This window comes from Corythoichthys intestinalis, chromosome 9 (genome assembly GCF_030265065.1).
Source record: "Corythoichthys intestinalis isolate RoL2023-P3 chromosome 9, ASM3026506v1, whole genome shotgun sequence".
Taxonomy (NCBI): domain Eukaryota; kingdom Metazoa; phylum Chordata; class Actinopteri; order Syngnathiformes; family Syngnathidae; genus Corythoichthys; species Corythoichthys intestinalis.
Genome location: NC_080403.1, coordinates 58,355,291 through 58,381,620, shown reverse-complemented (window position 1 = coordinate 58,381,620; position 26,330 = coordinate 58,355,291). Strand labels below are relative to the sequence as shown.

General features: G+C 39.2%; 1 protein-coding gene across 4 annotated transcripts in view; it reads right to left on the bottom strand.

Moving 5' to 3' along the window:
* foxp4 (forkhead box P4) overlaps positions 1-26,330 on the bottom strand; it is a 301,129-nt gene that overhangs the window by 109,640 nt on the left and 165,159 nt on the right. For all 4 annotated transcript variants that reach the window (XM_057847124.1, XM_057847126.1, XM_057847125.1 and 1 more), the window contains exon 4: positions 7,748-7,870. In XM_057847124.1, the coding sequence (XP_057703107.1) occupies positions 7,748-7,870 (123 nt within the window). The remainder of the gene's footprint in view (positions 1-7,747; positions 7,871-26,330) is intronic.

Below are 26,330 nucleotides of genomic sequence, written 5' to 3'. Positions count from 1 at the left end.
TTAAAATTTTTGACGCATTTAACGCATGCTCAGAATGACCCGCTCATGCATTGCCTCAAACCGATTACAATGACGCCGTTTTTTGCACAGTGAGAGCTAAGAGGCAGAGAGAGGCGTGTGGACACAGGCGTTCATTGAAGCGCGCCGTTTATTGGCAAAATCTTCGGCAACTCCTTCACAACAAACATAAGTATCATTTCGTGGAAAAAAAAAATCTCTCAAAAAAATAATGTTCACAAAATGAAAAGCGCTTCAATCTGTATTAATGAGGCCTTAATCTCACACAGTTAAACAACAATGCAAAGTGAACTGGCATTCCCAATCAAAATAGCTATGCAAAATACACATAAAACTTACTCAGACTTTGGTCAAACTCTATTCAAACATTTTATTTAGCTCAACAAATACACTGGATGGCAATATTTAGTCAAAATATACAAATTATCAGGGGTCTCGTATGTTGTGAAGCCAACACTCAAATAAACGTAATGTACGAAGAACCCGGAAACTACGGCGTCAGTCGAGGGACAAAACACACTCGTTGGCTACAAATGTTATCAAAACGAAAACTTTAAGAGGGGTTTTAATATAATATGACTAGGGCTGTCAAACGATTAACATTTTTAATCCAGTTAATTACAGCTTAAAAATTAATTAATCGTAATTAATCGCAATTCAAACCATCTATACAATATGCCATATTTTTCTGTAAATTATTGTTGGAATGGAAAGATAAGACACAAGACTGATATATACAACATACTGTACATAAGTACTGTATTTGTTTATTATTACAATAAATCAACAAGATGGCAGTAACATTATTAACATTCTCTTAAAGTGATCCATGGATAGAAAGACTTGTAGTTCTTAAAAGATAAATGTTAGTACAAGTTATAGAAATGTTATATTAAAACCCCTCAATGTTTTCGTGTTATTCAAATTTGTAAAATTTTCAATCAAAAATAAACTAGTAGCTCGCCATTGTTGATGTCAATAATTACACCATGCTCACTCATGGTACTAAATCATCAAATCAGTTGGACCCAAGCGCCAGCAGAGGGTGCCAAACACCAAAAAACAAGTAACAAGCGGACATTACACTATACCGTCATTTTTATCTGTTTGAGCTGGGCATGTGCGTTAATTGCGTCAAATATTTTAACATGATTAATTAAAAAAAATAATTACCGCCGGTTAATGCGATAATTATGACAGCCCTAAAAATGACTAACTTGTACTAACATTTATCTTTTAAGAACTACAATTCTTTCTTTCCATGGATCCCTTTCACAGAAAGAATGTTAATAATGTTAATGCCATCTTGTCGATTTATTGTTATAATCAACACATACAGTACTGATGTACAGTATGTTGTATGTATATATCCGTCTTGTGTCTTATCTTTCCATTCGAACAATACTTTACAGAAAAATATGGCATATTTTAGAGATGGTTTGAATTGCGATTACCGTATTGGCCCGAATATAAGACGGTGTTTTTTTGCATCGAAATAACACTAAAAAAGAGGGGGTCGTCTTATATTCGCGGTCTAGACATTATACCCAGATGGCGCCAGATATCATTGAAGCGATGTTCTGTCATGACACATCTCAGCTACTCTCCCCATTCACAACGCTAGATGGCGCCAGATATCACTGAAGTGATGTTCTGTCATGACACATCTCAGCTACTCTTTTTAGTTTAACCAGTTTGCATTATTTTATTGCAATGTTTTTCCTTATTCAGATTCGTTTCAAGACTACAGTTACAGTTAGGCTTCAATTTGATGGTTAATGCAGCGATTGCAATTTTGTTTTTTTTAATACAACAGATTGGTTCATTTATTTAAAAAAGCAGAAGCCATTCATTTACGAATGTGATTGCACTTTAGTTTACACATTTAAATGTTCAGATATTAAGATTTGAATGAGGCAAAATAACAGGCTTTTTCTCTCAAATATATTGTTATAATCTTTTGTTTCGGATGTACTGTAATTATTTTCTGTATAAAAATTAGTTTGGTGTTCAAAAAGTCTTTTTTCAAACTTGAGTCTTGAAAAAGAGGTGGTCGTCTTATAATCAGGGCCGTCTTATATCCGGGTCAATACGGTAATTACAATTAAATATTTTTTAAACTGTGATTAACTCGATTAAAAAATGTAATCGTTTGACAGCCCTAAAATTAATCGGAAGTGATCTTGGAATGCTCCAAATCATCAGTGAGCTCCCAAAATCCAACAAAGTGTCCAGTGAGCAGAAAGGGACTCGGAAATGCCCCAAAAATCAAGAGGAATGATCCAAAATGAAAAGGAATTCACCCCGGAATTCCTCCAAATCATCATATAGCATGAAGGGACCTGTAACAACCCTAAAATTACAAAGACATTTTGACTGAGAGGGGCTATCAAACCCGGTCCAAATAGATTGGACGTCTAGCGTCGTCAAAGGCAGTCAGTGAGTTACCCGATTCGACTAAAAATGAACTGACCACATAAGATTGAAATGCCATGAATGTGGCCCGCAACCCCAAATGAGTTTGACACTGCTGTATGCTACAACCGCCTTGCTAGTAGTCAAGGTCATGGTAATAGGCTGAATAGGTGAATGCCTCACTACTATACTCTTAATGCATACAGCCACTGAATCAAATCATTAAAAGACCTTAATTATCACTTAATTATTCCCTCAACTCACCACTCTCGAGCCCAGCGTGCGCACGCGTGCATATGCATTTGCATGTGTGACGAGGAGGGGGATCGGGACTAGTGAGGCAGAAAAGAGATATTAACCCTGCCTAAGGAACAATAAAAGAGAGGAAAGCCAAAAGAAAAAGGACTGCGTCTTCCATGAAAGCAAATTAAAGATAAGAAAGGACGTCATTGTTCAAATGCAAAGTAAATTATGCAAAATTCAAGCTATGGTTGGGATAAGATTCAAGCTGGAAATGTAAAATAGTTTACTGCAGGGCTGTCAAACTCATTTCAGTTCACGGGCCAAAGGACAAGGTTTTATTTGGCCATTGACGGCGCTCGACGTCCAATCCATTTTGACTGGGAACATTCTTGATTAAATTTGGACGTCAAGTGCCGTCAATGACACTGGAAGATGAGCGTTCACAGCCAGCCCTTCTAGTATAAGTGAATTGGACGACTATCAATGTCAATGGCTTCCATATATAGGTAGTCCCTGGGTTACGAACGAATTCCGTTTCTACGATGGTGACGTAAACCGAATTTCCACGTCACAATTAGCCCTTAAGTACCCATAGACCTCATAATGATACTGACGGGATACAGGGCCAGGAAAAGAGCTTTTTTCGTTGAACATTTTTGTGAATAAATGCTTAAATCCCTGAATTCTTTATAGATATGGATGCAAAACAGTCTTCATTCGTGGTTAAAAGCAAAAAAACGTGCAGTTTGCATTTATTTTACGTAATTATGTCGAAGTACGATGCTTGTCTGTCAGTCAATTTGGCGGCTGCCTTATGTAAACAGCTTTTCCGGGTAAAAGTCTTGTAAATAAATGCTTAAATCCACACATTTTTTATCAATATGAATGTAGAACAGTCTCCATTCTTGGTTAAAAGCAAAAAGAAAAAAAAGGTGCAGTCAGTTTTTATTTTACGCAAATATGTCGAAGTAGGATACTAGCCTGTTAGGGAATGTAGCTAGCGGCTGCCTTATGTAAACAGAGCTTTTTTCATTGAAAATTCTTGTGAATAAATGCTTAAATACCCAAATTCTTTATCAATATGAACGTAAAACAGTCTCGATTCTTGGTTCAAAGCAAAAAAACCTGCATTTAGCATTTATTATATGTAAATATTGCAAACTATGATGTTAGTCTGTCAGTCAATGTGGCAGCCGCAATATGCAAACAGAGTTTTTTCGGTGAAAATTCTTGTGAATAATGCTTCAATCCATGAATTCTTCATAGATAAACCGTCTTGATTCTTGGTTAAAAGCAAAAAAAGAAAACGTGCAGTTAGCATTTATTTTGTCCGTTAGACAATGTGGCAACAGGTTTACATCAAAGAGCTTTTTCCGTTGAAAATTCTTGTGAAAGAATGAAAAATTTAATAATGAATTCAATAATTAATTCTTGAATCCTTGAACAAATGACTCCTGAGACAATCCTTCCTGTTTGTCTGCGGTACAACTTTCGTACTTTTTCAACCTAAATCCGGCATTGGATTGCTGCACGTGCCGCTGTGCCCGACAGCGAACAACTGAAGCAGATTGTGGGATTGCCCCCTACTTGAAGGCGTGGAGCAGCGAAGGCCGAATCTGACTCGTCAATATCATTATGAAGTCTATGTAAGTACCCCAAAATAACTATCCAAAAAGTATTGTATGTTGTTTAATGATGGAATAAACTGCCCTCTGGTGGAAGTGTTGGACCTGGCTGGACTGTCATCTTATGACTGAGGAGCAGACTCTCGTCTGACGTGGATAAAGTACAGCTACGGTTTGGCCCACATAAGACTGTAAGTTGTTTCAGCTAATATATGTTTGTGTAAGCATTTGCAATTAAGTTTACAGTTACAGCAGGGAATGCTATGCCATGATGAACCAATACTGATCTATATTTAAGGTGCATTGGATTATAATGCACACTGTCTTGTGAGAAAATTAAATGCTTCTAGGTGCGCCTTATAGTACCGAAAATACGGTACTTTTAAAATTGTTAAGGGTCACTTCCTGTAAATTTTGAATAATGTTATTTTTTTCAGCATTTCCAGGCTGCTTCCTGTTGATTTTAGGGCATTTCCTGATTGATTAGGTTAGGGTTTACATTAGGTTTTAGGTTGCATTTGGTGCATTATTTGCGTCACTTCCTTGTTACTCATTGGCTCTCAATAACAGAGCTCGACGTCCAATCCATTTTGACTGGGAGGGGGACATTCAACGCCATTGTCAGAATAAAAGCACGTGATTCCATACGAACAGTACGAATGAGTTACAAAGTTTCTATCAGGCAGAACAGACCACCGAGCGTGCCGCATGTTTGACACCCCTGACATACTGTAAGTAAAGATTAGAGGAAACTTAAAGGTTAACTTAGCCAGGCGTTCTCACAAATATTATTTAGTAGTGGACCATAAACCTTTCTTTCATTTTTATACAATTCTGAATTGCATCAGGGTGATGAGATTTAATGCTCTGCTGAGTGATGTGCCAGCTGATTGTCTCATTCTGTGTGTGTCAGTTTGCGGAAAAGTGCTGGCTTGCAGATACGGAGTCAAAGCCGGTCCGTACCGTGGTTAATTAACAGGCAGAATGATCTTAAACTCAATGGTTTTATGGTCTGACTTCTCTGTCGTAAAGGAGGTGAGAAGGTTCTTATGTTCACTAAGCGTGTCATTTCTAGGTGTCCTTTAGGAGACTTTTTGCATCATTTACTGAAAATGACACCGATATACAAACTACGCTGACGTTCCCATATGAAATTCAGGGAGAAAAGTCACGATTGTGAATCATGTCAGCAAAATCAGAGCAATCATCTTGTGAATTTACTTTACTTTTGAACGTGACTATGTCATTTCACAATGAAAGTGTAGAAATGATCGCAAAGAATAAAGGAGTTTTGATGAAAATCGTGACGAATCAAAAAAATACTTATTTGTAGAGTTATTATCGGCCGATAAAAGCATTTTAAAATGATAGGTGTGATTAGTTCCAAAACTTTCTGCTGACGTAATCATATGTGGACGCGAGTTCAATGCCAATAGAGCTAAATGGACCACCTAGCGTCTGCAGCCAATGTACCATAGCAGTTCTTGCCATCTCACTACATTGTTTGTGCCTTATAAAATTAACACTTGCAAGTTATATTGTTCTTCGTCTTTATGTGTTTATTTTTACAATTATCTTAATATAAATGCAATGGCTTTAGTCAACATACGTTCAGTAAAAAAAAAAAAAAAAAAAAAAAATCCGCTTCAAATTCTTTGCTCCGGTCATGTGTAATAGAAATTGGATATGTTTTGCTTAATTTGGTTTTTATAGTTTTATAAACAGTATATTTACAACTATTTGACAGATATGAATGTAAGAATGGTAAATAAAACCGACTTTTCAAATGCTTTTAAATGTCATCAGTTTGAATCTGGAATGAATTTAAATGTTTTTTTCTTCTACGTTAAGATTCTATATTGTTCTCTGATACAAATGCTTCTAAATTGCAACCCTTAGGAGACCTTTAATGCAAGCGTAAATTTCGATTTTGTGTGATTTTATTTTTTGGCAGGTGAACATAGACTCGGGCGGTTCACCAAAAATTTACCGTTACCAAGATGGTTCGCAATGACCGACGCAATTTTGACCATGTCTTTAAATTTGGTTTTGTAATGGAACGAAAAAAATAAAGTCTTTTCAGCCCGCTTTGACTATATGTTGTTTGGCTATGCTCATTCCCCTTTAAGAAAGCAGCCAGTGTGCTTACGTGTGATGTCACATGGATATCAAGTCGCTAATGCTAGCGGCTAACGCTACAAGTGAACACAACAAAGTCGGATAATAGTAAAATGGCCACTGGTGGCCAGGCTACAGGCATTTCGAATATAGCATAGTGTGGTGTTAGTGCCAAGAAAGAACTTGACGTCAGTAACCTTGTCAAAGCGGCTCAACTTAATGGGCTGATTGGGCACGGACTGCATCTAGCAATCAGTATGTTGTATTATTTTGTATCTGTATGTGATTGATAGATTTTATGATGGAACAGTATTATCCAATAATGTAGCCCATAATTAAAAAATCAAAAAATAAACTAGTAGCCCGCCATTGTTGATGTCAATAATTACTTACACAATGCTCATGGGAAGAAGCCTATAAAATCAGTCGCACCCAAGCGCCAGCAGAGGGCGACAAAACTCCAAAAAACACAATTAACAAGATAACATTTCACTGTGCTGTCATTTTAATCTGTTTGAGCGGGGCATGTGCGTTAATGGCGTTAAATATTTTAACGTGATTAATTAAAAAAATGAATTACCGCCCGTTAACGCGATAATTTTGACAGCCCTACCTATAATATAATAGTTTCATTGCCACAGCTATTTTTCTGTATGTGCTTGCTTTATTCTGTGTCATTACTGCCATTATAAACTCTTAAATGTTTCATTGGCATAAGGGTGAGAGTAGTATAGCTTGGTGTATGTATGTGTTGCATGTGTGTGTATTTCAGAAAATTCTCATGGGGGTTGGAATAAAAAAAACTGAAACCTTGAAGCAAAAACTTGTATTGAGTTGCCTGATACTCGGTCCTCTGTTTGAAGTTTATTGTTCAAGTCCGTCTTGCTGTAAGTTATTTGTGTTACAATGACATTTTTGAACAGATTCAAAACTAAATAAATCAGTTAGATTTATTTTTGCCACATCGCCCAGCCCTGTGTTTGTTTGTTTGTTTGTTTGTCGGCTGTTGGCATGACAATACCAAATACCTGAAGCCTTCCTAAGACACTGAATGATAAGTGCGCGTGTGCACTTACTGTTAAAATAACAGTCATGCCCATTCGCAATAATGCTGTGGAACTTTGGGGAAAAACAATGAGTCAGAATGTTTGCCTTTGTTTACCTTAAACAATTTCACAGCATTAAACAAGAGATACCGCCGCACCCAGTTTATGTCATCGCACAATGAAACATCCGACACATCAAAACATGTTGGCGTAGGAGTGAGTCCAAGCAGAAACGCGATCGCAATAAGCATGCTTGTGTTTGCTCGGGTGCATGTGTTTCACCTGCTGAAGCATGAGAGCCTGCTGTTGCTGCAGCAGGGCTTGAAGCTGAGGGGGTGACAGGATCTGTTGCATCTGCTGCGGCGTGATCATCTGAGGGCTCATCATAGCCATGGATACAGGGACCTGGATAAAGAATAGGAACATTTCAATTTTTGTTTGCAAACGTCAAAGCCTTGGATTATTGTCTGAAATGAGTCATGTGTTACAGGACACAGTCTTTAGCTATCTGTTCATCTGCCCACCCTTCAAGCTCTATATCCATAAAATGCACACAAAAATTGAACTAAGGAAGTCCCATGACTCTTAACGGGTGAAGGGAAATGGTATGTTTGCTAACATGCTAATCGATATTTGATTCTTGGTTTCAATATGGTTGTAATTAGCGCTCGAACGATATATCGACCAGCCGATATATCGGGCCAATATATGGACTTTTCCACCCCCAACATCGACCATCGGATGTTTTTTAGTCCAATGCGGCTTATTTGTTGATTTATTTGGGTTAATAGGCAAAACTTTATTTGACAGTGGCATTATAACACTTCCATAGGACCGTAATAATTATGGTATGACACTATCATGAGCATTCATAAGTGCTTATGACAGATGTCATTAACCCCTTATTGCCAAATGTATCACATTTGGCACACCTAAAATTTAATGATTTTGAGACTAATTCAGAATTTTGACATTTGTTTTTGAAAAGAAAAAAAAAATGATGGATGCAAGTCAACACATGCATCTGCAGGTTCCATGAGAAAGAAAAACAGGATTTAGCAAGAGTTATAGATATTAGAGATCTTAGTACACATATTCATTTTGACTTTACTTTTTACAAATTTGAAAAAAAGGTTTCATTCGGACCTTATTTTTCAAATTTTGGGATTCTCTGATAATTGCTTCATGTTGCAGGTAATTAAGGGTTAAGTGTCAGCTAGTAAATCATGTCACTAACTCCATTTATGTCCAGCTCAGATCTTTGACATCCATTCAAAAGTGAGATAATTTGCCAGATGACGTTAATGGCATCTGTCATAAGCTTTCATTAATGCTCATGGCAGTGTCATGTCATAATTATGATGGTCTTATAACAGTCTTATGGCGCCACTGCAAAATAAAGTCTTATTAAATACCATAACGAGCAATTAATGAAACAACTGGAACAGTAACTGAGGAAATAATTAGCACAGAACATGAATTCTGATTGTTATTTACGTTTGTAGCGCTGCAATGCATGCTAGGAGGCATGGTGCATGACAACAGTGTTGACAGCAGGTGGCAGCAGAGGTTGACTGTCTCCCGCAAGGGAGCAGTGATGGCCAAATGAAGCTTCTTGAAGCAATGAAGCTTTGCAACCAAGTGGTTCAAAGCTTCATGTTGGTTCATTTGGTCTTATGATGCCGCTGCCAAAGAAAATGTTACCAAATACCATAACTAGCAATTAATGAAACAACTGGAACAGTAACTGAGGAAATAATTAGCACAGAACATGAATTTCGATTGTTATTTACATCTCTAGCGCTGCAATGCATGCTAGGGGGCATGTTGCACGACAGCAGTGTCAACAGCAGGTGGTAACAGTGGTTGTCTCCCACAAGGGAGCAATGATGGCCAAATGAAGCTTCTTGTAGCAATAAAGCTTTGCAGCTAATTGGTTCAAAGCTTCATCGTGCTTCATTTGATCTTCTGACGGTCTTATGATGCCATTGACAAATAAAGTGTTACCTAATACCATAACTACAATTAATGAAACAACTGGAACAGTAACTGAGGAAATAATTAGCACAGAACATGAATTCTGCTTGTTATTTACGTTTGTAGCGCTGCAATGCATGCTAGGAGGCATAGTGCATGACAACAGTGTTGACAGCAGGTGGCGACAGAGGTTGACTGTATTGATGGCCAAATCAAGCTTCTTGAAGCAATGAAGCTTTGCAGCCAACTGGTTCAAAGCTTCATTGCTTCAAGAGTGGCTTCAAAGCTTCATGGTGGTTCATTTGGTCTTATGGTGCAACCTCTGATAGAGCGGAACAGTTAGTTCAACACCACAGAAAGACGATAAACACGACACACATATTTTGTTGACACATTCTCCACCGACCGCACAGTTGAAAATAATTCAGGGCAATTTATGGGACAGCAACAGATACAAACGCCTTGAAAGACAATCTCCATCTTCAAGAAATAATAATAAATAAATCTTATCTCCCTTCATAAACACACGATTATGGTCGTCCGTGATTTACTCGGCGCATACTCCAAATTGGCTAAGGAAAGACATGCGACAACGTCTCAGCTGTCAACAGGAGATGTCTATCTCATCGGAGCGAGCGGCAGAGAGAAAAAACAAAGATTGGCAGAGTTGCTCATCTGATTACAAACAACACATCAGAAAGCAAACTAATCACACGATTCAGGCAGTGAAAACATAAGTTGGTGTGTGTAAAAAGCCCATTTACATATTCAGTGAAGAGACAAATGTTTGGGAAAACAATTATGGGAAATAAAGACAAAGCAGATGACGGATATTTAGTCAGACAGGCAGTGAGCGTGCGACTCCCAGAGTGTCTCCCCTAACAGGCTGAAAGATGACTCGCCTTTCCTTCACTGCCTACACGTCAATAAACTATAAAGCCGTCGCAATACAAATAATCCTTCCTGTTAAGCTGTGAGGGCACTTTGATAGAGATATACAAGCGTGAGTTATCACCTCACAAACGGGCCATTCATCTACATCCACTCGGCGTACCGTTATTTGTCACCATCGCAGTCAAACTGTCACCCCATAAAATGATGTATAATTTACAATGGACAGTGCACACCGGAGAGATTGTTATGTTCCGTTTGAATGATTGCACAATGGACCAAAATATCGTTTTGACTCATGACTTATGTGCAGTGGTTTGAAAAAGTATCCGAACCTTTTGGAATTTCTCACATTTCTGCATAAAATCAAATGTGATCTGATCTTTGTCAAAATCACACAAATGAGAAAACAGTGTCTGCTTGAACTAAAACCACCCAAACATTTATAGTTTTTCATATTTTAATGAGGATAGTATGCAAACAATAAAAGAAGAGGAAGAAGAAAAATCAAGTGAGTGAACCATCACATTTCATATTTTGTGCATTTTTGTGCCTCCACCTTTGGCAGCAATATCCTCAACCAGATGCTTTCTGTGGCTACAGATCAGTCTGGCACATCAATCCGGACTAATCTCGGCACCTTATTCTCTACAAAACTGCTGCAGTTCAGTCAGATTCCGAGGATGTCTGGCATGAATCGCTGTCTTTAGGTCATGCCACAGCATCATAATGGGGTTCAAGTCTGGACTTTGACTTGGCCACTCCAGAACGTGAATATTGTTCTTCTGAAACCATTCTGAAGTTGATTTACTCCTGTGTTTTGGATCATTGTCTTGTTGCAGTATCCATCCTCTTTTTAGCTTCAACTGTCTGACAGACGGCCTCAGGTTTTCCTGCAAAACTTCATTCTTCCATTAATGATTGCAAGTTGTCCAGGCCCTGAGGTAGCAAAACAGCCCCAAATCATGATGCTCTTTGCACCATGCTTCACGGTGGGGATTAGGTCTTGATGTTGGTGAGCTGTTCCATTTTTCCTCCATACGTGACATTGTGTGTTACTCCCAAACAATTCAAATTTGGTTTCATCAGTCCACATAATATTTTGCCAAAACTTCTGTGGAGTGTCCAAGTGCCTTTTTGCAAACATTAAATGAGCAAAAATGTTTTTTTTTTTTTTTTTTAGACAGCAGTGGAGCCCTCCCATGAACACCATTCATGGCCATAGTTTTACCTATAGTTTATGTGTGCGCAGATATTGGACTGTGCCAGTGATTTCCGGAAGTCTTTAGCAGACACTCTAATGTTCTTTTTTACCTCTCTGAGTATTCTGTGCTGAACTCTTGGTTTCATCTTTGGTGGACGGCCACTCCTTGGAAGAGAAGCGAGAGTGCCAAACTCCCTCCATTTGTAGACAACTTCTCTGACTGTCGATTGATGAACATCCAGACTTTTAGAGATGGTTTGTATCCTTGCCCAACAATCAACAATCCTAGATTGCAGGTCTTCAGAGAGCTCAACCTTCGACCGAGCCGTAATGCACATCAGACAATGCTTCTCATCAATACATTTCTTACCAGGTGTGTGTTTTATAGTGAGCAGGGAAGGTTTAAGCAACTCATCAGTGATTGGGCACACACCCGACTTAAAATACCCCATCTGTCATTGTTTGCATGCTATCCTCACTAAAATAAGAAAACCTATAAATGTTTGGGTGGTTTTAGTTAAAGCAGATAATGTGTTTTCATCTGTGTGATTTTGACAAAGATCAGATCACATTTGATGGTGATTTTATGCAGTAATGTGAGAAATTCCAAAAGGTTCAGATACTTTTTCATACCACTGTAGGACTTTTAATTCAAATTTTCAAAATTTTGGGAGAGTAAAAATGCAGTTTTGAGAAAGTAGGGAGTCAAAGAGGTCCATGACTAATATTCACCAAGCTTTGCCAGTTAATATTTACAATGGCACAAAAATGAGAACTGAAACCTAGCATCTACTAAAAGGAGCCTTTGCTCAGGGGAATCGCATAACATTATACTGACGTGACAGCGCACGTAACGCACATGTAGATGGAGCAGTTTTAAGATCAGGCAACTTTATTTCATTTGTAAATGATGACAATGGTTGCATTATATACTTTAGAGCAGGGGTCCTCAAATAGAAATCTTGAAGTTGGTAAAGGTGGTTTTCTTTTGACCAAACAAAAATACAATGTACATTCTGATTAAATAAAAATAAATTAACAAAACATTTTTTGACTTAAAATAAAAATACAAAAAAAAAAAAAAAATCTGTCATTAAGGTTCAAACATAACAATTATTGACAGTAACTTTAATTGTAAGACACTGCTCAATGAGAGAAGTGGCATTCGGGGGTCACAAAGCTGTTTACTCACATCATCAGCCAGTACTTGAGAGTGAGATTTGTTTGATTTTTGTTGTCATTTCCTCCTTTCTTTCCCTTCGAACATTGCTTCAATCATACACTCTTTGATTATTTTTCCATCAGAGAACAGCATCTTATGTTTGGCCAACACCCACGACACTCTGAGCACCCCATTGCAATTTGTTGTCGTGTCCAAGATTTAACAATAACCTTCCTTCACTCTTGATACGACTGCTTCAACCTGATAATTTCTTGCCTTCTCGATTCTGATTTAGGAGGAAACTTCTCTTCAAAAGAGCTGTGCTCTTTAACATAATAGCATTTCACATTTTCACTTTTTATCAGAGAAACTGTCTTTTAACATACTAAGCACATAGGTTTGTTACTTGCAGTTGGTAAAATGGACGCATAATTGTCATTCCATTCCTCATTGAAACGGCGATTTTCGTTGTCCACTTTTCTTCTCTTGGTCAACTTTGAGCATGCCATTTTGTTAGATTCGGTCTTTTCTGGTGGTCAGCACATCCATGCAAGCTCTCTCAGCCAACCAGCGTATCGTTGTCATAGAGATGACAACAGAAGTGGGATCTTGGAAGATATTTGACTAAAAATGAAACGGATTTTAGCGATAGAATGGTGGCGCATAGCGATAGATCGGCGATTGATACAAATAACGTATGTTAAATTGTTTTTTTTTTTTTATTAATTAATTAATTAATTTTTTTAATGTGCCATTTGCTCTGGGTCCACAGAGGCTACGTTCATACTACAGGTCTTAATGCACGAATCCGATTTTTTCGTGTTTTTCCAACTCGAGTGAGGCATTAACTTGACGGTCTGAACGTGACAAGTTGCATAGAACTGGACCATTTCAAATCCGATCTGGGTCATTTTCGTATGTGGTTCAAATCCGATCTGGGCCACATTTTTCCAGACTGTCGCGGCGGTCTGTACTGTCCAGTCTCTCAAATCGGAATTCATGCAGCAATTACTTCGTCAAAAAGCGAGAGAAACTCTATGGTAGCGGTGCAGCTGTGCATTATTAGCGTCGAGCTTGCCTTGAACACGGCTTTTTAGGAAGGGTCGGACTTGACAACAGTCATAAAAAAATAATAAAAATGGGTTGAGGATAAGCCTGAGAATGATCGGTTTTCTGTCTGCTCCATATAAGCAATATTTCAACATTGCTTCCACGGCCGAGAGTTGGGGCAAACTGCCCATATGTGTGTGTGACATGCACGGATAGTGCATGCATGCTATCGATCCATATACTTTGAATATAAGCCTAGACGGGGATTATTTATGTCTTGTTATTTGTGTCCTCTTTTTAAAAAGCAAAATATGATATCCCTGGAATGACGGATGACAGCCAGCATGTGTGGTCATTTGTTTTGATGCTTCTGCGCATGCAGGTCGTCTTGTTCAGCGAGTGTCGGACTGCGAATTAGTGCGCATGCGTAATACTTGAATGGTCTCAATGGACAAAAGCAGTCTGAATGGGCACGCCAAAAAAAAAACAATAAACAGATATGATAAAAAATCGGATTTGTGCATTAAGGCCTGTAGTATGAACCTAGCCAGAGAGGAGTGCCCGGACCACGGTACGCTAATTGAGGACACTGGCTTTAGAGTGTTGAGAGTGTATTTAAGAACTGGGAACAACACGAGCACATGGAAGTCAACTGCCTTGCGGTAATTCTTGAACTATGCGGGTGGGTTAATTTTAGGGGCCGTTCATTTGACCACGGGCCCTCCGGGGTAATACCCGGAATCCCCGTATGCCAGTCCGCCCTTGCTCATGACATTTAGTGGAAGCATAGCTTTGGAGAGCGATGTAATAAGGCCTATGAAAAGTAGAAGCATGCTGAGCTGAGAATGAAGATGTGTTACAAAATATATGATTGACTTCAGGGAGAGGGGAGGAGCTGTGGCAGCTGCAAAAAGAAAAGGTAGAAAAGGAGACACGTTGGGGCGGAGAGCAAGGCGGGCGCGATATTGGCCGCCACTTGGCATCACGCCAGCGCGCCCCCGCCGCCGAGCCTTGTCATTCTAGGCCGCCAAATGAAAAGCTGCAATTAATTGCTCTCGCGCATCCCATTCTTCCGCGCCGACGACTCCTACTTCCTATTTTATACACGCCGCCGTTGACATTTTCAAGTTAGAGGCATCATAATTATTAGAGTTATAGTACCTTTGCTGCGAACGCCGATATACGGAACTTATACGGGAGGCCGAACGCGTGCGCGCGGAAAGCTGAATGCTGAGTCGTTCAGGTTTGATGCCATTAATTGCCCCTATAATCTAATATCACAAAGCGCAGTGATTACGGGGCACGCGATGCCACCGCCATACGACACCGCCAGGCGGTAAGCGACCACGCAAAACAAAAGGCCCGCCATTAACGATTTGACGGGCCGGGACAAAAGCGCCTCACAATGCGGAATTATATTTTCATTCGGCTTTGTCTCGCCGGTGAATGATTTCTCCCTTTTCAATAGGCTGTTGAATAGGGGGAGGCTGAAAGCTGGCTGATTTCACGTCAGCCATTTATTAAATGCATTTAATTTTTCCCCCTTCTGTCGCCCCCCCGTTTTTTTCTTGTTGCATGTTAATTTAAAAGGGGGAGATGTGTGTGGAGATAAGTGCCAGTGAGGTGGGGCTCGGGTGGCGGAGAATGAGTAGAGTTGTCCCGAGCACATATTTTTGCACCCGAGCCTGAGTGGCCTGATTTTGAAGATCTGCCGATACCAAGTACCAATCAGATACCTCAGCGATATATTGATTGAATAACTAGAAGTCATAGATTTATTTTCTGTTTCTTTTGACAATGTCCTTCATGTTTTATTTGGTGCTTTGTCGCCATTGAAAAAATATTAAAAACACGATCTTTTTACATGTGTCTTTGATCTTCTAAAAAAAATAGCATAAAACAGATTTTTGTACTATATTACAAACTATATTAGAGATGTCCCGATCCAATATTTGCATCGGATCGGAGGCCGATATGGGCAAAAAAATGCGCATCGGTATCGGATCGGCCGACACGACAAAATTCAGATCCAAACTTCCGATTCAGTTTTTTTGAAAATCCGGTCCGGGTTTTCCAGCGCACCGATAAACATAATCCATTCCAGTTTTTGCGTCGGTTTCCCTAAAATCCGGTCCACATTTTACGGCACTCCTTCAACACACTACATTACCGTCTCCCAATTTACCGTGAGACTATCGGTAAAAATGTGAGCTGTGTGGGATCATTTCACCTTAAAGGACGACAAAAACGAAGAGGCAGAGTGCAACATATGCCACAATAAAGTCAAGCGTGGTGGTAAAGCTGTAAGAAGTTTTAATACAAACAACCTAATCAAGCATTTAGCGACAAACAATATAAGAAGTATGTTAAGAAAACCGAAGACAAAAAGAAAGGTCCCACGCAACTAACACTGGCAGAAACTTTTGCTATGCGTGACAAACTGGCACTCGACAGTTCCAAAGCCCAGGGAATAACAAGAGTCATTGCCGACGAATTCATTCAGGATAACGAGCCATTATCTCTCGTGAGTAAAGACGCACCATCCAACACATTATGCTGCATTCCAGAGAAGTGGGAAGTCGGATTTATCCCACTCGGATGGTACCAGTTCCGACCTCAAAGCGTTCCAAGCAAATGTAAACAACAAAGATGGCTGATCGCGACGAGGTGTTTTTTATTTTGGCCATCCAAAGACACACTGTAAACTGCCTTTTTTTTTAGTTACATCCTTAGCTGATCGTCAATATAAAAACATAGCATAACGTCTTACGTCAATATAAAAACATAGCACAACAAAGATAATTCACTATATGACAAAAAAATACATGGCGTCTCAAATAAACTTGATTTACTTCATTATTGTGTTATCATTCAATACGTTTTCTCTAGCGCCATTTTGTCCAGTGATGTCAGATAGAAACAACTCGGAAGTCGGGGTTGTTATTTTTTCTCCGACTTCGCGACTTGGACCTACCAGTTCGAGTGGCGTTCCAATGATATTTTCTGAGTCGGAGGCCGGAAAAGTCCGACATCATCTTTGTTGTGCTATGTTTTTATATTGACGATCATCATAACTAAAAAAAGGCAGTTTACAGTGTGGGCTATAACGCAGCCGTCGTTTTTCCTCTACTATTTGATCGCTCATAGGAAGGCAGGTTCGCTGGAGGTCATAATGTCTTTGGATGGCCAAAATAAAGAAAAAACACCTCGTCGCGATCACCCATCATTGTTGTTTACATTTGCTTGGAACGCTTTGAGATCGGATCTGGTACCATCCGAGTGGGATAAATCCGACTTCCCGCTTCTCTGGAATGTAGCATAAACCTCATGCTTGTCTAATAGATAGCATATGTATATAGAACTAGATGCAAAATGACAGACTCGACACCGTTAGCAACACCTGCATTGAAAACTACGTGCGTTAGTAAACAGCCTCCATCTTAAAGCAGGAGACTTCCCTTGTAGGCTGTTGTAGTGAACCTTCCAAGCGAACCTAATTAACTTTTTATCTAAAATACTCCTAAATCGGCAAAATCTTGACTTGAATCTATCTTCAAAACAGTTTTAAAACTTTCACATGTCAAAAGTAGACAGAAGGGAAATGATGGAATAACGGGAGCAAGTTTAACAACTTTAACAGTTGATTCGCAAAATTAAATGAATTGAATGTAGTTTAAAGCTGCTGATACAGAATGGGGACTTGGGTATTTTATTTACTGATTTAAAATGTTAACTTGATACTGAAATAGTCATTTATTTAAACCTGAGAGGCTTTTTAGACAATTTTTGTAACTAATGCACGAAACATTAAAAGCATCTAATATCTTGGGAAGTTTGTGGGATTTTCCACTGACAGTTTACAATATTATTTGCACGTTTTAGTGACTGACTATGCCATTTCTGTTTGTTATTTACAATGTTTTGTGTTTGTCACTGAATAAACAGGTCAGTTTCTTGTTACCAACCATTGTGTGTTATTCAAACTCCCCTAATTCAGCTGGCTAGTTGTTATCAAGAGTACTAAAACCCTTTTCAACATGAGTCTGACAACTAAGTAAGGAGGCTAAATAACTTTAATACATGCTCAGATAGGCCGGTATCGGTATCGGCCAGTATCGGTATCGGATCGGAAGTGCAAAACAATATCGGTATCGGATCGGAAGTGCAAAAACCTGGATCGGGACATCCCTAAACTATATATACTGAACTATACTAGTACTGCAAAAAAAAAAAGGGTCCGTGACAGTAGGTCAGGATCAATTAGAAAAAAAAGAGGTAAAACTGCAGTGAGAGGCAGACAAATGAAAAAAACAAGGCAAGGATGCAACCGCAAATTGTCAAATGGCAGAAAGTCAGTATCTTGGCAACCCGCCTAGGATCGGTTTAAAGACACTGCTGATGAGGTGGAATTGGATGCAGGTATGACATCGGGAACTCATCCCACAGCTCTGTAACAAAACAATCTGACCAGTAGCAGAATGTCACAGGGCACACAGAAAACAATTCACGATCACATTTACAGTAATACCAAGTGTGAACTTGAACCAGAGTCAGGGAAATATAGTACTACTCAAATATACAATTAATTAGGGGTTTACCAAGAAGAATTTTTTTTGTTCTTGTTTTTGGCAGCCATTTTAATTTTCGTTCTTAGTCTTTTGGACAAAAATACTTCTTAGTCTTTGTCATATTTAGTAGTAAATTGTAAAATGTGCCTCTTCGCCTAGTTCTCGTCGACCAAAACTCAAATTTCGTCTAGTTTTAATCGACGATTGGCCAAAATGTTTTTGTCTGTAAAATATTAAATAAACATATCCCTGTTTCCAACCATTTTGAATGAACACTCACAGGCGAGCACATATTGTAGCTAGTGATGGGATAAACAGTTCAGCAGACAACAATAACAGAGGGACTGCAAAAAAGGGATTACTGAATACACACAACAGACGCCGGAGACTGAGAGACCAAAAAGGGTCTGTGACAGTAGGATCAATTTAAAAAAAAAAAAAAAAAAAAAAAAAAAAAGAGTTTGCTGTAAGAGGCAGACGAATGAAAAAAACAAGGCAAAGATGCAACCACAAACTGTCAAATGGCAGAAAATCAATATCTTGGCAACCCGCCTAAGATCGGTTTAAAGCCACTGCTGATGAGTTGGCACTGGATGCAGGTACGACAAAGACAAACACATTTTGAGATGGCCCAAAATATGATTAAGACTAATTTAAAGTATTCTTGTCCAAAAGACTATGAAGGTTAAAAGGGCTGCCAAAAACAACACTGTCCCTATAAAGGAGCCTGTCTATACTGTATATGAATTTGGAATCCCAGTCAATAAGGCAGTGTTTTAATATCGGATAGTCCTCCTCAGCTTCTTCCTTAGATTTCATAGAGGAAATGGAAAGCGGGGCTTTCCCTCATTCTCCCCTTTGAATGAAAAGTCATCAAGGGAGAAGAGGAGAGAGGGATGGATCCCTCATTGAAATGCAAGTTACATCCCCCTGCCTCTCTCCTCTGGGGACTCCCTGCCTTTCCTTCTATTTCCCATCTTTCAGGCGCTCCCTCGCTTCCTTTGTTAATCAGTTAAACTCCCTCTTCAAACAACCCCTCTAATTACTCCTCCGCTCTCTGTAAACGACAAGGCTGTCTCTGGCATCTTCTCCCCCCATCCACTCCCGCTCTCCGTGGCAGGGGTTGACCTCTGTCAGGCACCAGGCGGGCCCTCGGCAAAGTCCTCCCGATTCCTGAATGTTAATGAAATGTGTTACGTCGGGATATAATACTATTTTATCTCAATGTTGGAAGATGTATTACCTGCTTGCTGTCATATGATTGGAATTTGCCATCGGGAGAAGATGCTTGTCGCTACAATAGGGCTGCAGCTATTGATTATTTTCGTAATTGATTAATCTATCCACTAGTTAGTTCGAATAATCGAGTCATCGGACTAGGAACATTTAATTTGTTGCAGAATAAATTTTAGGAGATATAAAACAAAGGCTTGCTATGATTTCAAAAGAGCATTAAATGCGAATACAAAATGAAATTCCAGAGTGTTTCTTCAAACTATTCAGAATTGCACTTCCATTTCAAAAATAAATTAGAATACCTGAGCTTAGCTTTAAAAGATATGAAACATAAATGAGTATTTAAATCCGCTAGCTTGAATGCTATAAAATGCTAATTTTTTTTTTTTTTACAATGCTCCTAACAAATCGTTCAAAGACATATTCCCACAAAAAAACTGCTAAATGTGCCTATAAACTGAATTACGAATGCATAAAATAACAAAAAACATGATTGCTCGAACAAAAACCTACCTTATGTTGGTCTTAACTGGGAGCACCTGGATTCAACCATGTTAAATGAGCTATGCCATATTCACTGTTGCCACTAGAGGGCAGTGTATCCACTTAAATCACTAAAACAAAATGCCATCACTTTCAAATCATTCAAAACCGTTACAACTAGGGTTGTCCCGATCATGTTTTTTTTTGCTCTCGATCCGATCCCGATCGTTTTAGTTTGAGTATCTGCCGATCCCGATATGTCCCGATCCGAGATGTTCTTCAAGCTAAGCCATGCTCCAGGCTTTCTTGTTTTAAAACACACGTTAAGATTTATTTTCTTATTGGCTCTCTAAGAATATGCAATGATGCTTTAGCCTTTAAAGCTCTGTGCTGAGTAATCATCAAACACTAGCATTAGCATTTAACGTGGCTAGCATCATTACTTTATTTCTCCCTCTTACCAAGAAGCTAATTTTCTGTTTCTAGAAAGCGTTGTTTTTTTGCAGCCATTTTAATACTTATTAGTCATATTTTAGTCATTTCAAATGGCGCACTTCCGCTCATTAATATTCATGACATTAGCTACTGTTGCTAAGTAGGGACAAGACACCGTTTGCCCCTAATATGAAATGAATGGAAATCGTGTACGAAGGAGATGTTTACATAGCTAAACCTACCAATTCTCTGCGAAAATGATGTGCCTGGTGCCAAATTCATTGGCAAAGATGTGGAAGAACATAAAAATGTTCAGTTAAAGCGATGGCTTGAGTGTCGAAGGCTGAAAAAGATGAAAAAAACAAGCCGACCTAAGCATAGCTTTAGCTTTTTTATCGACGCGACTGACAATGACATTCTCCTGTTTCAACAAGCTATCCTTTACCATCAGCCCTGTCTTTCTTATATATCCTCTGGTTGTCCTACGTCTCTTACCGTTCTTGGGGGTAATTTTTATTTTATGTAGCGATCGCAATTGCTACTCAGTGACAGCCAACGAACACTTTTAGTTTTTTGATAACAAACATTGATAACATTGATAACAAACCTTAATTATATAATTTATTTACACTTCCCCCTTACTAAAGTCTTTTTTTTTTATATATATATATATATAAGAGAAACGGTAACAGTGGCAGTCAGATACCATTGTAATTCTTTTCAGGTCATTCATTGTCAGACAGAAGCAGTACGGCACAACGTTACGCTAAAAAAATAAGTTAAAAATGATAAAAATGGCTTACCTCTTTGTCCTCTGAAAGACCATGCCAACCGCGCAAGTTAATTCGGTCTTCACATTTTTTCCTCCCGAGTTTTTGGTTTCCGGAAACGTATGAAGAAAACATCTTTCATGTGTCGTAATGTCTAGAGTCGTTTCTACAAGTTCCAAAACAGCAATGCGTGATCGGCATGTTCGTTTTTGAAAGATTACCGGAGAATAGTAGCACAAATTACGTTGTGTCTATGCGAGGGCGGGTCTATAATGTCCCACTTCGGCTTTACTTCCGCTTTACGATGCGACGTCACGGTCTAAAAATAGCCTGCGTGCGGTATGCCATTGTGTTCGTCTTCGTCGTTGACCACAACTCAGACAAATGTTCTCGTTTTAGTCGACGATTACTCCAAATGGTTTTGCCTGTAAAATTCAAAAGTTTTAGTCCAAAAATGAATAAATAAATAAAGGTTTCTAACAATTTCGAATGAGTATTGACAGACGAGCACATATCCACAAGGACAATGGCAACTTAGTGATTTTCAATTGATTAAACCCACCTGGACACCCCGAAATGCAAGTAAAAAAAAAAAAAAAAGTTGTCTGAAAGTTTAAGACGACGCTTGAAGATATACCCCTCAATGTCAAGTTATAATTCTCATTTATTGACAGAGATGAGGGAACCCTGAAGAACAAGAAAATTGCTAATTAGCCACAGCATACTAACTTAACTGAATAGAAGAAAACAGAACAACAAGTACTAACACAACAGATAACATATCTTTCTCTGTACATATCTAAGCCAAAATACAACAAGAGGCACATCATTGACGTTAACAGAGAGTAGACTTACAGAAATATGTGTGGAGCACCAATAGCACATAGCAATACCATAAACTTCTCATACAACTACTAACTCTCCCACTGGTGGGATGAATAACATTACTATGGAACGGCGCTGCCCCCTAGCGGCCGGTGGCATTCTCTTTAACGCTCACCACATTATATTTAACGCTAATGCGAATGCACAAGTGATGCTAACGCTAGATTTACATACAGTATGACAGAAACTGTTTTCGTCTCGTTGTTGTCTTCTGGGACGAAAACTGAAATTCCTCTCGTTATGTTTTCGTCAACCGAGACACATTTTTAGCTCGTCCCGTCCAGTGGCTGGTCGACGAAAAATCTTTGCTATCGTCATCTTTGACGAAAAAAACAATGCTAACAAAGAAAGTTTTAAGTAGAAAGACTTTTGGAAAATGACTTGAGTATTCCCCTGGACAAAAAACATTTGGAGCAAGACTAAATCTTGCATGTAAAAAAAAAATATAAGTGGAAAAATGAGTCAAGCCAAATTGGCACGCGTGTTATGTGTGCCACTTTGACGAGAATGTGGAGCTAAGAGAAAAGGAGAGCTGCCATAATCACAATCTAAACAGGCTCTCAGTCTAAATGATGTGCACCTTGCCTCCGGGTCTACGGGGACACGGAGGAAAGAGGGATAATTGAAAAAATGACAAGGGAGGAGGAAAAGAGGCTGACAGACACCTCCTCCTCTTTCTTCCCCTTTTGCTCCCTTGGTAGGAGCGACCCCCCCCCCCCCCCCCTCCCCTTTCCAGTGCTGTTTATCCCTGTCACTGAGCATTACTACCTCTGCCTGGAAGAGATGCCGACCTCGCTGTTACTCTCCCTGTCACATACAAGCCTTGATGTGCCTTAAAACGTGACTTGTGCATACAACATGGAAACTTGTGATGTTTGCATACATGCTTGACCCTCCTCTGCCACCGAAGTGGGCTACTCCTATCCAAATAAATTATCCGCTGCACTGTCCAAGTGGGTGGTTGCATTTACTCTGTTGCAGGTTTTTTTTGGAAAGAAATGTACAGTGGTATGAAAAAGTATCTGAATCTTTTAGAATTTCTCACATTTTTGCAAAGAATCGCCATCAAATCTGATCTTTGTCAAAATCACACGGATTTAAAAACAGTGTCTACTTTAACTAAAACCACACATTTATAAGTTTTCATATTTTATTGAGGATAGCATGCAAACAATGACAGAAGGGGGAAAAATAAGTAAGTGAACGCTTTGCCTAAGGAGACTTCAAGAGCAATTAAAACCAATTTTTACCAAACACTTTAAGTCAGGTGTGTGCCCAATCACTGACGGGTGGTTTAAAGCTGCCCTGCCCACTATAAAACACACACCTGGTAAGAAATGTCTTGATGGCTCGGTCAAAAGAGCTGTCTGAAGACCTGCGATCAAGGATTGTTGATTCTTAACAAGCTGGGAAAGGTTACAAAACCATTTCTAGAAGTCTGGATGTTCATCAATCGACAGTCAGAGAAGTTGTCTACAAATAGAGAGAGTTTGGCATTGTCACTTCTCTCCCAAGGAGTGGCCATCCACCAAAGATAACACCAAGAGTTCAGTGCAGAATACTCAGAGAGGTAAAAAAAGACCCCTAGAGTGTCTGCTAAAGACTTACAGAAATCACTGGCACAGTCCAATATCTTTGTGCACACATCAACTACATGTAAAACTATTGCCAAGAATGGTGTTCATGGGAGGACTCCACGGAGGAAGCCACTGCTGTCTAAAAAAAAACATTGTTGCTTGTTTAAAGTTCGCAAAAAGGCACTTGGACACTCCACAGAAGATTTGGCAAAATATTTTGTGGACTGATGAAACCAAAGTTCAATTGTTTGGTAGTAACACACAACGTCATGTGTGGAGGAAAAACAAAACAGCTCGCCAACATAAACACCTCATCCCCACCGTGAAGTACGGTGGAGGGAGCACCTTGATTTGGGGCTGTTTTGCTAGATTAGGGCCTGGACAACTCGCAATCAAAGGATGTTTTGCAGGAAAACCTGAGGCCATCTGTCAGACAGTTGAAGCTCAAAAGAGGATGGATGCTGCACCAAGACAATGATCCAAAACACAGAAGTAAATCGACTTCAGAATGGTTCAGAGGAACAAAATACAAATTCTGGAGTGGCCAAGTCAAAGTTCAGACTTAAACCCCATTGAGATGCTGTGGCATGACCTAAAGACGGCGATACATGTCAGACATCCAAGGAATCTGACTGTACTACAGCAGTTTTGTCGAGAAGAATGGGCCAAAATTTGTCCTGATCGATGTGCCAGACTGATCTGCAGCTACAGGAAGCATCTGTTTGAAGTTACTGCTGCCAAAGGGGTGGCCACAAAATATTAAATGTGACGGTTCATTTACTTATTTTCCCCCCTTTTGTCATTGTTTGTATATTATCCTCATTAAAATGTAAAACACCTATAAATGTTTGTGTGGTTTTAGTTAAAGCAGACACTGTTTTTTCATCTGTGTGATTTTGACAAAGATCACATCACATTTGATAGTGATTTTATGCAAAAATGTGAGAAATACCAAAAGGTTGAGATACTTTTTCATACCACTGTACTTTTAAGAGTAGTTTTACCACGCCATGGTTTTTACTTTTACTTGAGTAGATTTGTGAAGATGAGAAGATAGCTTACTCTGCTACTTTGGGCTAAACAAGAGTCATTACATTTTTCCTTTTAATTCTGCACATTGACTTTATTTTCGACAGAGATGCCAATGGTGGCTGTCTGAGTTTCACCAATGAGACGTCGCAACAATAACCACATGACTCCATTATACCCATCAAAAGTAAAAATAGTTACATGACCACACACAAGTTTGCAGTGTTTCTGGGAGAAATTGAGCATTATCTGACAGAATTACAGGGGTGCCAATACTTTTGGCCAGCAGTGTATAGTCGGAAAATTACAGTATATCAGAGGTGAGTCGAGGAGCCAAAAATTTGACTCAAGCAAGAGTCCCATTACTTATTGTTTTGTAGTAACGCCACTTTTAATTGAGTCAAATTTTTGGCTACTCTACCCACCTCTGGTGGTGTGTGGCAAAGCCTCGCGTTTCCTCTTGAACTTGGACTTGTTTGTACGAAAACTATCCTTCCCCAGGTAAACAACCTGTCTCTTCCTCTTGCCAAGTAATAAGAGGAGGGGTGGAAGGTTTTCAAGAGTAAGTGGACTCTACAAGAGACGACTGAAGGAGAAAGGCAATGAGGAATTCGCCACAAAGAAAAAAAAAAAGTAAGTGGAGGAGTCCCTACTGTGTAAAGAGTGTTTGGAGCTCAGGGTCAGCCCGCTACTGGAATTAAAAGAGCTTCCATTGTGTGCGGTGAGTACCCCTACTCACTAATCCACAATGGGGCCAGGGGCCACATTAGCCTGGGGGGGGACTGATGAGCAAAATAAAGTTGAACAGTGTTGAGAATGTTCTGAACAATCCGCCTCCTTGGGTGTGAAATTCTTATTTACCCCCAGGAATATGCAAAAAACAAATAAGCAAGTCCCAATGGAGAATTGAATTTAATGAATATCTTCGATACACGTCAAAGTGCTAGTTCAAGCCGCGTACTCTTGTGGACGCTATGCAGCTGACAGCACTGGGGATTTTAAGAGAAATACACTATTTAAAAGCTGGAACAATTGGATTATCTTAAAGAATGCGTCGCCGTAGAGCAGGGGAAAAAAATCTTCCAAGTTCAGGAAAAGTTGAATTTTTTTTTTTTTTACACAGCTTTCATGGTGAAGAAGTGATCTCAACTTCTTTACATGTGGAATGAGTTGGAATTTAAACATCATCCGTTGGTGCAAAGGTGTGCATGAGTGAGTCCACATCTAGAATGGAATTGCACTGAATAAATCGTTAGCCTAGATAGCATAATAACTCATGTTTTAGCATTCCGGAAAAAAGAAAAAAAAAAAAAAAAAAACCTTAGTTGTAAGCTGTTTTGTTATATGATTTGTTATATGTCATAGCATTATTTTTGGCAGCTCTTTTTCATTTCCGTCTGTCTTTTTGACAGAAATTCTTATGAGTCCGATGACGCCCCCACCCCAAAGTTCTGTCTCTGACAGATATGCATTTTGGTGCATTTTGAATGAATGTTCTGATCTCATACACGGAGCAAAAATGTAACCATAAGGAACGGAAACCTGAAAATATTGCTGTCTTCTGCAGCGGATCATGTAGTTGATGTTGGACTTCAGTG